At 35.8% G+C, this 14,913-nt stretch overlaps 1 protein-coding gene across 2 annotated transcripts in view; it reads left to right on the forward strand.

The window, feature by feature from the left end:
• Window positions 1–14,913, forward strand: part of LOC105388361 (tyrosine-protein kinase Dnt) — a 38,936-nt gene that overhangs the window by 9,571 nt on the left and 14,452 nt on the right. For both annotated transcript variants that reach the window (XM_038112718.2, XM_038112719.2), the window contains exons 2-4: window positions 5,518–5,645; window positions 8,565–8,671; window positions 9,692–9,822. In XM_038112718.2, coding sequence (XP_037968646.2) covers window positions 5,518–5,645; window positions 8,565–8,671; window positions 9,692–9,822 — 366 coding nt within the window. The remainder of the gene's footprint in view (window positions 1–5,517; window positions 5,646–8,564; window positions 8,672–9,691; window positions 9,823–14,913) is intronic.

Here is a 14,913-nt window from a genome sequence, read left to right on the forward strand (position 1 = left end):
TAAATCGCAAATCGTCATAAGTGAACCACTCTATAGCAATGGACGGCTACGGGCTGATAAAGATGATTAATTTTAAACTCTATTTTGACCAAGCCATGTCCACATCACCCTCGCAAGGTCACGCATATGGACGCGAGCTTATTATTAAAACTATAACTAGAAGTCCTAGCACGGGGCGCAAGACAGGGGAAGTTTATTTGTGGTGCTATTCTTAAGCGTATCTATGTTTTTATTTATATTTAGTACTATACTTGGCACATGTCTATGAGTTTGTTTTATAGTTTCTTTATCTATGAGTTCAGAGAACGTTTCCTGACACTATTTGAACTGTGAACTCATTTTGAACTCATTGCATCCATGTTATCGGTCTTCAACCTTCAATCAATTACGTAGACCGCCTGCCTATTATACTATCTGACATTTTAGTTGAGACAAGTTACGGTTAAAATAGTATGAAAGCAACTGCCACTCATCAAGACCTGAGTTCGAACGAGGATAGTTAAATAAGTACACAGATATTTTGCTCCAGCCGGGTATAGAACCTCGAGCTTAGTAGTAGGTAAGTTTATATTTTAGTATTTAAGTCAGTTTATCAACTGACTGCATCACCATCCGGAAATGATCCTAAGTATTGTTTCTTAACCATAATTTGTGGTCTACACTTTCCCTCGCCTCTCTGACTCAATTAGTGCCCTGAAAAACTTATCAAAGGAAAGAATTTAGAAGGAAAAGGCGATAATTAAAAACATTAAAATTAACGAGCCGATTGTCTCCTTGATGAGATGGAATCCTGAAAAATTTGTCTTTGAAACGTACTTTTTTGAATTCTTCAAAGTAAAACACAGTAGGATTTTTTGCGAAGTTCAAAGTAGTTCATTATTTATTCACAGAATTTAAACTCAATTTTTACATAAAAAAAACATTGTTTACATACCTTATTTCTAGCAGTTTATGTTCAGGAAAATCTATATTTGGTACATTTATAAAACTTACATAGATATTTTTACTGATTGCCTTCCTGTGGCAATCAGTAACAATATTTAACTGCTGTTTTAGTAATAACTATAAATTATGCTTTTAACTTTTTGCTGTACTTTTTGTTTTGTACTCACGTCAGGTGATAGTTCGTGAACCGTGTCACCGTTTTTGAATAAGTAGGTACAATGCAAATATATTATCTAGAAATCTAGATGCGCATGATTCGTCAAGATGTTTTCCTTCACCGCACGTTATATAATTTAACTTAAATTGCTTAATTGAAAAGGGTACATTCCAGGATTCGAATACTCGGCCTTTCAATTGAGAGTATAAAATATTAACAATGCAATATAATAATAAATCGATAAGTAAGAAAAAAATACTTCAGGGAAAAGTTAAAAAAGAAAAGAGAGAGGTTCTAATTTCCGACGCCTGAAAACACGAACCGGACAAATGCAAATTTACTGCCGTGATAACAAAACTTTGAAAAGGCGGAATAAATTTGGGCAGCTGGGAGTTCTTTGACTTTTAGTCGATAAAACAGTCAATTTTCGGCAGGTCCATTCTATTTTAATAAGGTCGAATGTAGATAGTGGCTGTACGGGGTACTTTAAATATACTTACCTAGTTTTTATTTTGCAAAAGTTCTATTTGAATCAGGTAGAGTGACATTAATGGTGATTGGTCGAACTCTTTAGTTAACGTTATCTAAGTATCAGGCTGAATGCCCAACAACATCACTCTTTAGTTAAAGTTATCTATCAGGCTGAATGCCGAACAACATTATATATGTTATGCAGTATTTTATAAGGACAATGAACTCAATAATGTCTCATGTTACTTAAGATAAATAAATAAGTTCGCGCAACAAAATAAGTAAGAGCCTAAGTATTATACAATTTACAATCGGGTTTTCTTTGCCTTATCTTAATTTCTTTTTCGTAAAGCTTTAAGGTAAATGTCCCAGTAGTTGACACAATAGTGGCAATAACAACAACGTTGTTAGGGAAAAACTTTTGTTACGAAATCAGGTGGTAACTAATTAACAAATTTTGGTAAATCAGTCTTCTATCTAAATTATTTCCTTACAATCAAGAATCTAATTAAACATTTTTTACTATTTTCCGAGAAAATTCAAACAGTCTCAAAATGTACCAATAATTGATAGGAAATTTTTCACTTGGCCCAGTAATTGACAAAGTAGTTTTACATACTGTGTTCCAGTAATTGATATGAAGTCGTCAACAATTTTTTTTACAAAGTATTAAAAATCTGTCATAGCAAATGTAAAGTAATTTTCATACATAAAAACATTAAACATTTTACACGTATTCGCAACATATTTTAAGCATTAACGTTACTGGATGGGGGGTATCAATTACTAGGTATTTGATTTTTTCTTGTCCCAGTAGATGATACTCGTCACAAACAAGTAAATATAATAAAAAATGGTAAAAGAAGTATGAACCAGCGAAGTAACTCTACATTCAAAGGTAATAAAAACAATACCTACCCGTAAAATGCCATAAGTCTTCTGCAATATCGTACCGGTGAACACTCCAAGCTTAGTTATTCAATTTACGAAACACAAGTAAAGGCGTCGATGCAAACGGCTGCGCACGAAAAAAATTGTAACGTCAAATTTAATCGATGCAGAATACTGACACTTTGGTTATCAATTTGACAGACTTCAAAGTTCAAGTATTGACAGGAGTGCGTTTAAAAACTTAACTAGTTTTCTTATTGTTCAACCATAAAGTTGAAACTATCAATTACTGGGACCCTATCAACTACTGGGACATTTACCTTAAATCTGTCTAAACAAAACTACTTGCAAATTTGTTAGTCGCGTGCCTGCGACAAGACAATAAATATGCTGCTATCGCCATTTTAATAAATGGTAGTACTTCTTAGTGACTTTTTTAGCATAAATAATTGTGTACGTGGCAATAAACGGTTTTATCTGTAGCGGGGATTCCCCGGGACTGCGGAATGACTGTGCAATACGTGCTTGCACGTAACATGCATATCAATATACCTACATAATTATATTATTTACTTACAGCTTTTTTTTTCATAATGTGGTATTTGAGGAGATGGACTTACTATATTTACGTAGATAGGTAATAATATATTTTTCATACCATAGTATTTAGGAAACTACAGCTATATGCGGCATTTGTACTTTATTTACACATCTAAAATTATTTTTACAAATACAAGACACTGTATAAAAATATTTTTCTTCGTCATAGATGCAACAAAAAGTTTAGCATAAGGCGCCGACCTAATCATAATCACGAGCAATGGAGAATGATGTACAATGGCGAAACAACGGCAGCTTCGCCCAAAACTGCCCAAATTATGGGCACTTTCGCAGTATCATTTGCCCATTTTGCCCATAATGGCTCATTAAACTGAGAAATCCGAGTGCGTAGCCGTGTTCCCTCTGTGCTATTTACGAGCCTAAAATTTGTGCCAAAATTGTTAAATTACCCTACGTGGTTACTGTAAATAAAGTTTGTGGGTCAACTAGCACCGCTGTATTATCTAAATGGCTCTATTAATGAGACTAACACTACCTAACTATTGTTTATGTTTGTTTGTATGTATATTACTCTTATGTTGATATTACAATTTTATTATGTTATTTATCTGCAATAGGCATAACTTTGTATAGTATGTCCCGCTAAGTTTTAAATCTATTTCCTACTTCGGTGCACAATAATAACAGTACAATAACAAGACTTAGTTCACAGACAAAGAACCCACAAACCCTTTGCAAATTAACCACGCTTCTTACAAAGCGGAACACATTATCTGTCTTTGAGTTATTAATACAAAGTAATAGCCGGAAGCTCTACACGTATTGTCATTAGGTTTACTGCAATAATAATGGACCTGCGATGTAATTCCGTCTTTAAGTAAACGGTAATTAAGACGGTTTCAAAGGTGTATGTCGTCTGCAGTAATATCCATGTAAGTAGTTGTTTTAATTGGTTCATATTAGAGTCTATTTTGAGATGTCCCTTAGAATATTATGGGTTTTAGTGCAGGTTGGCAAGTATACTTGTTGTAGTTGTGTAGCGATAGGCATATTAGACATAGGTAAATACAATGCGAGCTTATTTTCCACATTTAGCTTTTGATCTATTATGTAATACTTACCCATTTTACTTGTTCATATTCTTACCATATTCGTATCAAACTATAAGGTTCGACTTATATTGGAATTAACCAACTCTCGACACCGTCATTGCTGTGGCAATTTACCTAACTGCATCCACTGACTATTCGAGACCCTGGCGCCGTCAAACTGTACTAATTGCATCCTAACAACGCATAGAGGGCGCAGCGACAGTCTACAGGATGTTCAAAGCACATACCTACAGAGGGTAGTGATTCATCAATTGTGCAAAGTGCCACTTCATATTCAGCCGGTTGCACAGTGGCGTTCGCTTTGCCGCCTCCAAATGTACGCTGATTGAATGATCCTGATCCTTTTATATCCGTTTTTTGTGGAATGCATTTTGATTTAAATTCTTGATGAATTTTGCGGTCTGTGAAACGCCGGGATTCGAATGTTTTTCCCTTGATGTTTTTAAATATTTTTCATTGGTATGGAATTTTTAAGTGCGTTTACTGTAAGTACCCGTAGTTTTTTTTTTTTGTTCAGAACTTTCTGTTACTTTAATTCTATGTGAATGTAAACCGTTAGTGTGTAAATAGGTACTTACTTTGATTCTACAATCTTTCAAAACTAAAATATGCACCGACCTGATTTTTTTCTTCTAAATAGGTATAACATAACACCACAAGATTAAACAGTCGGACAACACAACGCACACTTTTTCGGCTAAGCAAATAGAGTAAGTTAGATAATTCGTCTGTGCCCTCCGGGAATCAAACCCGCATCACCCCCAGTCACTTGCACTCGACGACCAATCGTTTGGACGGAAGTTCGAAATTAGAATAATCATATTCTTTTTTTGAATAGTGCGAATATAACGGACTACGTGGAGGGAATTTTCTTGGAATTAGATTTGAATCTGATTAAGAAAATAAAGTGAAAATGCGTTGTATTTTATCATTACCTTTCCTATTGAGTAGTAATTACCTAATAGTCTCTTGGGCAATCCATTCAGGATTAATGTCACTCGTGAATTATTTTTTCCATAATTCATCTTAGGTACCTACCTCGAACCGCAACCTATGACGTGATTACAAATTAATGTACAGCCAAAAGCAAGTGAGATGCGAGTGACCTCTCACCCTTCGAACATTACAGTATTTACAGTCGTGAGCATACTTCTGTATCATCATCATCATCAGCCTATAGCAGTCCACTGCTGGACGTAGGCCTCTCCCAAGGCAACTGTGGGTGTCCTCGTGGCAAGGCCACTTGATGCGATCTTTAGCTTTCCGCATCCAATCATAACCAGCCACCTTTCGCAAGTCGTCACCCATCCTACGTTATACTTCTGTATGTCTTACCTCAAACATCACCTAAAATTCTTCAACTCCCCCCTATTGTTCCAGGTCTGGACGCGGAGTTGTACTACGTCCGGGAGGGGGTGGTGAACACGTACGCGACCGGCTTCATCGTGCCGGTGCCGGCGCACATCGCCGACCTCGAGTTCATGTGGCAGTCGCTGGGACGGAAACCGGTGAGTTCTTGATAAAATAAGGTAAACCAAAGGTACACTAGCGCCGCCAATTGAAAAAAAATAATAACTTCCGTTTTAATGTACATTTCTCAAAACTGCCCTCTTCGATGTACTTCCCAATATCCAGTACCTATTATGTAGAAATTTATATAACGGATGCAAAAAAAATACCTTTTCTGGCGGACACAACCTTAGACTTCTACATCCTAAGTACATTCCCAAGTAACATTTTTGGTTTTAAAAAGGTTTTGAAAAGGTTCTAGAACCTTTGTATGGAAATCAACTCGTGAGACTTAGAAGGCTCGATAACCTTATATTAACCTCCTGAGTGCGAAAAGGGCCCACGTTTTAGAACCTTTCTGAGAGCTACAGCAAAACCTATAGCTCAAACCCAGAACCTTTTGAACAACTTACACAGAACCTAAATAAAACCTTCACAACCTTAATTTAACGTTAACATAACCTTGGAAGACAGCTTTTAAGTTCTAAATTAGTCCTGGATGTAACTCTACTATAACTTGAAACACATTTGATGGATATTTGTAAAGCCTTTCCAGGACTCTCGGGTCTTAAAATGTTTCTGTGTAAGATTTTATAATAATTATAATAAATGGCGCCATTACCTGACACTTTCCAAGACTCAAAATGGCTAACTTGTAAGTGTTGTATTAATACAAAATATAGTAAGTAGTTAGGCTGAAGTCAGGAAATATGAAAACCTTGTGCGACTAGCACTTTATTGTGATACTTTCGGATAATAGTTCTGTATAAGTGACGGGCCTTTTGTAAATGATAAATTTGAAGATATTTTAATTAAAAAAAATAGATAAAATTTTATGTTTGGTGTAAATTTATATTAGAAATAAAAGTACTGTCTATATTAAAAAAACATATATTTGGAATAGTATAGGAAACGCTACTGAATTTTCCCTTATTAATTAAAATGTATCTTTTTGGTAAGTTTTTTTTTTATTTCAGTGAAAAAATATGGCGGCCGTTAGGAAATTACTAAAAAGCATTAAACATATTTTGAGGATGCCTCTAAAGCTTTAAAATATTCTTGTAGGACTTAAATCATGCCTTTAGCTCATAGCCAGTGCTTAATGCTTTTGGTTTTCACCAAGTAGTCCTAATTTGTTTGCCTAGACAACTCTTATCAACCTAAAGGTTTAAGATAGGTTTTAAAAAATACTTATAAGTAATTTAAATATTCCATAACTTTATGGTTGTATCAAGGTTAAAAATTTAACCTTAAGCTCTCACTTTAGCATTAATGCTAGCTTTTCTAGAAGTAAATCAGGAGTCTACGACAACTATAAGATCCTAGAACTTTATGCTCCTGAAATACATGTTAAAATAACGTTAATATAAACTCTTATCAGCAGCTACAAGGTTGTATTAATAAACAATTAGTTTTAGGACTTAGTAATCATTCTCAAATACTCAATATGACCAGATAGCAAAGCATTAACCTTTTCACAACCCTTATAAAACCTAAAGGCATTTCTTACAACCTAAGCTCGAATGAAATGTTACTTGGGTTGCGGGTATGTATGATAGATTAAAAGTTTAAAAGGAAAAAAAAATACAAAAAACCCAGCAATGCACCTCTACTAAATACCTACTAATAGCACAATTCGTTCACTACACACAATGATGTGCATATAACCTGTGTTTATATTATATATTACCTATATTGTATACTTATTATGTGTCCTACTGCCCTGGCGAAGTCTCGATATTAATAACTACAATCACTATGATCAAACACTCATTTAGTAAATAAAAGCTGAAGTTTTCCTCGTGATAATTGAATCGTACACAATCAACAGTTTAATTTCAACTTTGCGCATGTTTCAATGTTTTCCCGTTTCGTAAATACTCGTTCCAATTAAGTACGATGCCGCTTTGTTCATCAGCCCAGTCTCATTGGGTCTTCATGAGTGGACCACTTGACTGCAAAACGTAAAAATTTTCCTAAATACATACGCGACGCGAGATGTGATCAAAATTAAGACTTGAATGACTTTTTTTTATTTTATAGCATTTAAAATATATAAAATACACGGCACATTATGTACGTGGAATAAATTTTACTTAAATTTCTTATTTCTAAAAAAATTATTGGACATTGCAGGATTTGAACCCACTACCTTTCGAAACCCGTGATCTTTGGAGAGGTGTCTTTCGTGACACCACCACAGCTCTACATATAAACTTATCCAATAGTACCATCTATAACCCCGTATGGTGTGCCCCAAGAGAATTCAACGATGCAGACCTATGTCAAAGTTTCCATTAGTGGATTACGATTGACATAAATAAACACAGTACACATAATAAAAATATCAACATGTCATGTAGTGCATAAAAAAACTGACCATATTTTTTGTGCAACATTTGTTTTGGATTATTAATAATTCAAACTAAGGGTCAACCATACGGTACAAACCGGGCAGGCTCCCACTCGACGCCCTATTCGGTGTCAAAGAGATTTAATTTTCGAAAACAAAAGGCTGGATTAAGGATAAGAACCGTATTGAATTTTTTGGTGTTGTCTGACTGTTGAAAAAGGAGCTCTATCGTTTGAGTTATAAAGAGGATTCCGATTGATGTCGGGTTTCCGGAATATACATTCGTATATATATTCGTAAAATAAACACATCATAGGATTGGTAAAATAGACTCTCGTTTTAGGAATGTCGCCATTCCTAGTCGCATTTACGGTCACATTATATGTAAACAACGATGCTCCTGCTGTAAAGTATATTTACATACTCAACAGAACTTAAAAAAATATCGAAAACACGTAAAATTTGCAACAAAGTACCTTGTATGGAATCATTTACCCACTATACCCATAAGCTCTGCAAATCTGCACTGTACACACAACAGCTCACAGTCGCACATCTCTTACAGTTGCCGTACGTGATGGACATAGACTACGAGAGCCGCGGCGCCATGCTGCCCCCCCAGGTGAACATCTCCGAGCGAGGCTATGTGCCCACCACGCTGCAGACCTTCAGGTGAGGCGCCGAAAGTATAGAATAGAATAGGAGAATATCATTTTATAAAAAACCAAGTCTACAATACCAACAAAAATACAATAATTAATACTAAGAAAGACAAAGACTAATCTAATATACTTACCCCCTTATTCATATAAAAGTTACAATACGTTTTAACTAATAAACTGTTTTGTCCCTCTCCGACAAAGAACAATTTGTTCTTTGACAGAGAGGGACAAAACAGTTTATTAGTTAAAACGTATTGTAACTTTTCTATGAATAAGGGGGTAAGTATATAGTTCACAATAATGATGATACGGAACCTTGAAGCGCGCTTCCAAATAAGGGACGCGTCGGGAGAGCTTTAAGTTAACTCTTGAGGATAGTAAAGTCTGAAATTATTCATAAACAGTCGATTGACCCGGGAAACTGATCACTTACAAATACTTTTGTCCAACTAACGTCAGAGCCACCCCTTTTCGCCTAACCATAACTATACTATTTTTGCATCAACCTGTATACTAAGCTCCACATCCCCGCAGGGTCCGCCTGCCGTGCACCGGCAGCCGCAGCGCGGAGATCCTGGTCACCATACAACCACATGCAACTCATCGTATTATACTATGCCTGTGTTAAATATTAAAACTTTAAAAACAAATCCACTAAAGTCCACATTCCCACAGGGTCCGTCTACCTTGCACCAGCAACCTTAGCGCATAGATTATGGTGACCATGAGCTCAACATCTTATAATATGCCCTTAAAACTCGGCTCCAAAGTCCGTGTAAAATACACTGACGAGCAATCAAAGTTCTAGTGACATATGGAACGTTAATGGCAGGTGGAACTTTTTCATTGCTCGCGAGTGCATTATAAACTTAAAAAAATACACTAAGGGCCACTTGCACCAACATATTAAATCTCGATTTAGGTATGCAATAAATTTATATGGACTGACGTTTCATAAGTCGAGATTAGACATAAAATCCAGATTTAACACTTTGGTGCATGTCACCCTAAAGGTCAACCTTCCCCACAGGGTCCGCCTGCCGTGCACCGGCAGCCGCAGCGCGGAGATCCTGGTGAGCATGCAGCTCAACATCTCGGCCCCGGACCGCGCCTCCCGCGACGTCAGGCTCAACTTCAAGAGGAACAAGATCTGCTTGAAAGGTTTGTTCGGGGGACTGAAGTTGTTCTCGTAAAAATATGTTTTTGGTTGGTGATTTCAAAGTTTTAAAATTTATTTTAAGTTATTTTCACTTATTTAACATTAGATGCAAATGTAAACAATGTATACTTAATAATGCATTTATAATTGTGTATAAATAAACGCAGTAAGGCACAATAAAGATCAAATAAAAATAAAGCCTTGTTAGGTACTGTATGGTTTGATAGTATGCATAAACTATAAAAGTACACGTTTTCATGTAGCGCACATGTAGCAGAACTGTGGAAGCCATTAAGAAAGTTTTGACAGAAAATCTATGCAGATGACAGAAGAAAACAGAGAGTTTTTTCATGCATGGAAATGAAATGGCAAACACGTGCAGGGTATAGTGACGGAAATTCTGTATGCAATGCACTATTTTTGCCCACCTTATAAAGGTTGGTCGACAGCCGAGGGGATAACAGGGGTTTATATATGTCTCCGTAAGTTATTTAGGTATTTCGATTTTGATTTGCTATGATCGGATGTTAGGCGACATGACCACATCAAACAATGACGTGGATCTCTCATCATGGGAAGTAATGTAACCATGAAATAAGTAACGCCCACACAAAACATTATTTATGAAATCCAGCCAATTCACCACAAATTATACAAAGGAAAATAATGAACATCAATCTCAAACAACATCGTCTTGAGTACATCAAATTTACAAGTCAAATAAAAGGCACAATGGAACAATCGATACAGCTATGTAAACACATTAAAGGAGGCTAGGGGGGTCCTGTCCTCATATCCGTTGAAAATTTGCTTTCTTTGCCGGCGGCGATTTTACAAAAGCCTCCATTTTAAGAGCGCGGCGGAGGGATGGGATTAGATTAGCTATTGAAAGAGCTCAAATACGACGTTCGATTGGGGGATGGAAACGGTCTGTCGCCTGAGAGCCTCTTTGTTATTAGAAATGAAGCTCAAACACTTCCTAGTATAATATTATGGGAAAATATGACTGTTATTAAATTGTATAAAATTTTATATATACAGTACATACCTAATTACAAAATTTATTTCACACAAAAAATAGCTTACATCATTAAAAAATCTTGGTGAGCTACACTAATTAGCAATTACTCACAAACATTTTCTATTCGGTGTGATGAAACAAAACTCCATCATTACAGAACCGCGAAATACCGCCCCAATTTCCTTTCGCAACAAAACCTACTGCGTCTCAGCACACCAACATTGTAAACACATTAAAAAGGCGTAGAGGGGAGCTCAATATTCGTTGTAAATTTGTTCTGTTCGCCGCCGGGGGCGCCCGCGATGTGTCTTCATTCCCCTCAGAATATCCTGTTGCCCAGACAACATTTCTCAGAAATACGACATCGCTTGTGATATAAAAATTGCATCATTCGTATGTAGAATTTGCTGGATCAAACGATATGGAATACTTTAGAATCATATGATTAGAACATATGAACAGAGTCATATGATTTAGATTGAGATTAATTAATAATACCAAATCCAGGGATAATATAAACTAATTCTGGTATGTTCTGTGCATTATAATTATGTACTTATACGTTATAATTATAAAAATAATATTACATCCCATAGGTAATAACTGATTCAGTACAGAATTTCAGTAACAATTCGGAAAATAATATTTTTTCTACGAAAAGGGTGCTTTACATACCCTCACCTATTCTAGCCATACAAACTTTCTCCTGGGGGAGTCATGCTAATAAAGACAGTGTAGAAATGATTTACTCACTCCGATTGTGAGCGAAATTTATTTTTATTATTATTGCTGCTGAAAGTGTTTGTGTAAGGAAACTTGGTGAATATCATAACACTTTATACGAATTTACTGCCATTTTATTGGCTGTAGTAAAATGATTTGCAGCTGGGGGACGGGTAACTTGGCAGTTTGCAAATCAATCGAAGTGAACCGCGTGGTTACAGGAAATGTATTCAGGCGGGTTAAAAAATTAAATTGCTATATTGTAGGAAGTGTCATTGCATGAGTTCAGAGTGTTTATACAACGGATATACCTGAAGGGTTAGTACGGGGCGCATTTAAGACATGACAAAAGTTCTCCTTCGCGCTCTCTCTTGAGTCATCTCAAAACTTATGTCACGTCTTAAATGCGCCCCGTGCTGCTAGCCCTGGATAAAATAATTATTAAATTAAAGTCATAAAAGTTCACAATAGGAGCCTCCATACACTAAGAAGAAGATTCCAGGTTATTTACCTTTTACAACGTTTACTTAGGTACGTGAAAGTTTCTAACGGTCTTGCGTGACTAGCGAAAATTAACAGTTTAAAACACGGTCAAGGTTTGTAGGCCTCACCCCAATATTGAGTTTTGTACTAAGTACCGTTAGCGAAAAACAAGCTGTTTTGTTAAGGACATACCTACCTAATAATATTATATTTAAATAAAATGAAGGTATCCTAAACGTAACCTTAGAATTCAAATAAAACTCATAATAATAATATGTGGATTTATAGTTAAGGCAAAACTCTGCCACAATTTGTTCATTAATTGCTACTTACTTTTTTCTAATATCCGGCTGTGAAGATTTAAAAATGAGTTTGGATCAAGAAAAATAAACCTCCTTTAAAATATCAATGGACTCATAAATTTTAATGTATAGTGCCACAATCTTATCTGTTCCGGTGGTCAAAATGTGCAACAACGAGACGTCATTGTCAAACGTCATTTCATACTCTGTGCGTTATTTGAGTTGTCATTTTCTGCGAAGAAGCTGACGCTACGTTATTTAATTTGTTTTGTGATTTTCTGGGTGAAATACTGCCAAAAACGCTGTAATGTGATGCAAGAAAAGTAGTACTATATATATTGGCTTTTATGCAGGAAGAATAACGTATTCAGGCGCCTTTAATTCCGTTTGAAAAATTGGAAGAACGAGTTGCAGCGGCTACAGGTTAGTGTTGCCAAATATGACGAATAATTTTACCCATATATACTCCATGTAATTTTATGAAATATTTTCCCGAGAGGCCCATGCCCCAGCAGTGGGGACGGGAAGGGTCGTGGTACTCGTGATGAAAAGTATATAATCTTTATTTTTCTTTGGTTACAGGTGTGAGGACGTGACATGATACTTTAAATCTTAGGCAATATACCAAGAAGAATTTCGCGCACCTGCAGCGATTTTAGACGAAATAATGATGATTTATGACATGTCATTGTTTTCCCAACTTATCAAGAGTTGGCTGAAAGAAATTGCTTTTTAGCAATTAGCCTTTGGAAGGAGACCCGTGCCCCACCAGTGGGGACGTGATGGGTCGAGATGATGATGATGATGATGATGAATTAGCCTTTGCACACTGTCTGAATTTCTTTTAATTGTTTGCTTTTGTTTCTTGTCACTTTAGAAAATGTAAAATAAAGTGTTCAAAAATAATACTTAATTAATAGTTTTTTTTAAATCTATCTATCTCGTTATTCTCACGACCCACATAAATATATTACCTATACCATTGTAATCTAGATTTAATCTCCTATATCAGAAGCAGAACATAATCAGAACCAATTTTATTTCTGTTCGCCGTGGACAAATTTTCCATACAACAGATGTCGTTTATATCCACTTTCATTTACTATCGACCCTATATTTTGATTTATCTATACTTATGAATGTATTAAATTTTGCCTATTTCTGGTTTAAAATTATAATAATAGGTAATAGCAGAAATGCATTGTCGTTTAAACCAGAAATAGGCAAAATTTCATCGATGGCATCACTGGATTACATGACAGCGACGTCGCCACCGGAACAGATAAGATTGTGGCACTATAATTAAATTGAGATTCCAAATTATTCAATTCGTACTGAGTATCATAATATCATAAGTAATACTGAATAATCTTATACTAACCACAAAGTAACCTTTGATAAAATTTATAAATTATAATCTAAAAACTTATTTTTATATTCGTGAAACATAGTACATAAATCTAATTATGAATTTAAGACGTTGTTCAACACCACAAGATTTATGCGATAAATTAGGTACAGAGCTGATACCACGAGGGTGATTCCGATATTCGGAATCTCTCGCTTGTTTTACTTTCTTCTAAGATACACCGAGCTTTATCGCTTAAACGTTAATACAATTTTACCGAATTGAAAACCCCGACAGTGACGATAAATGAGCGCATAACTTTAGAACGGCTAAACCAATTTTCATCAACGTAGACAAGAAAGCTATTGATTAAGTCACCGTACCATTCCATTTATTTTGAAGCTTTAGCTGGCCACGGATCCACACGAAAATAAGACAGCCAATAGTTAGTTAGGAATACATTTATGAAGCACGGCTGTGGCCTGTTGAAATTTACTTGAACAAGATCATAGTTCACATGACCAGCTCCCTTTAATTCATATTTTGTAAAGCTAAAACTACCCTCCAGTAAAACCATATCATTCTAACTCTCCAATACTCTATAGTCGATCGTTTACTGTTTATAGCATCTATAAGTTTTACAGGTGTTTTGGACGGGTAAGTAATACGAGGTATAAAAACGCATGGTATAACATTCACAAGGTATACGCCCATATGATATAAATTTATTAAGTATAACGATCACTGTGCATAACAAACGAAAGGCATAATTACTAAATACATAATTTTGTAAAGAATAACGTTTAAAAAGTATAATTTCAATTGATATATCGATTAAAATATATAACGTTTATAACATATATTGTTCACCGTATATAATAACATTATGTATAATGAACAAAAAAATATATTATTATTGAAGCTATGTTGGGAGACGCTCCGCTCCGCTTCGCTGCGCTCCGCTTTGGTTTCGACGAACATGTGCACCTAACACGCTCCTCCTCGCTATGCTCGTCGTCGCACCTATCTTTAGGTTTTGGTACTAGGGATTTTCACAGCATTATTATTATTGAAGCTATGTTGGGAGACGCTCCGCTCCGCTTCGCTGCGCTCCGCTTTGGTTTCGACGAACATGTGCACCTAACACGCTCCTCCTCGCTTTGCTCGTCGTCGCACCTATCTTTAGGTTTTGGTGCTAGGGGGTTTGACGGCGTTG

The sequence above is a fragment of the Plutella xylostella genome, chromosome 5 (genome assembly GCF_932276165.1).
Source record: "Plutella xylostella chromosome 5, ilPluXylo3.1, whole genome shotgun sequence".
NCBI lineage: Eukaryota > Metazoa > Arthropoda > Insecta > Lepidoptera > Plutellidae > Plutella > Plutella xylostella.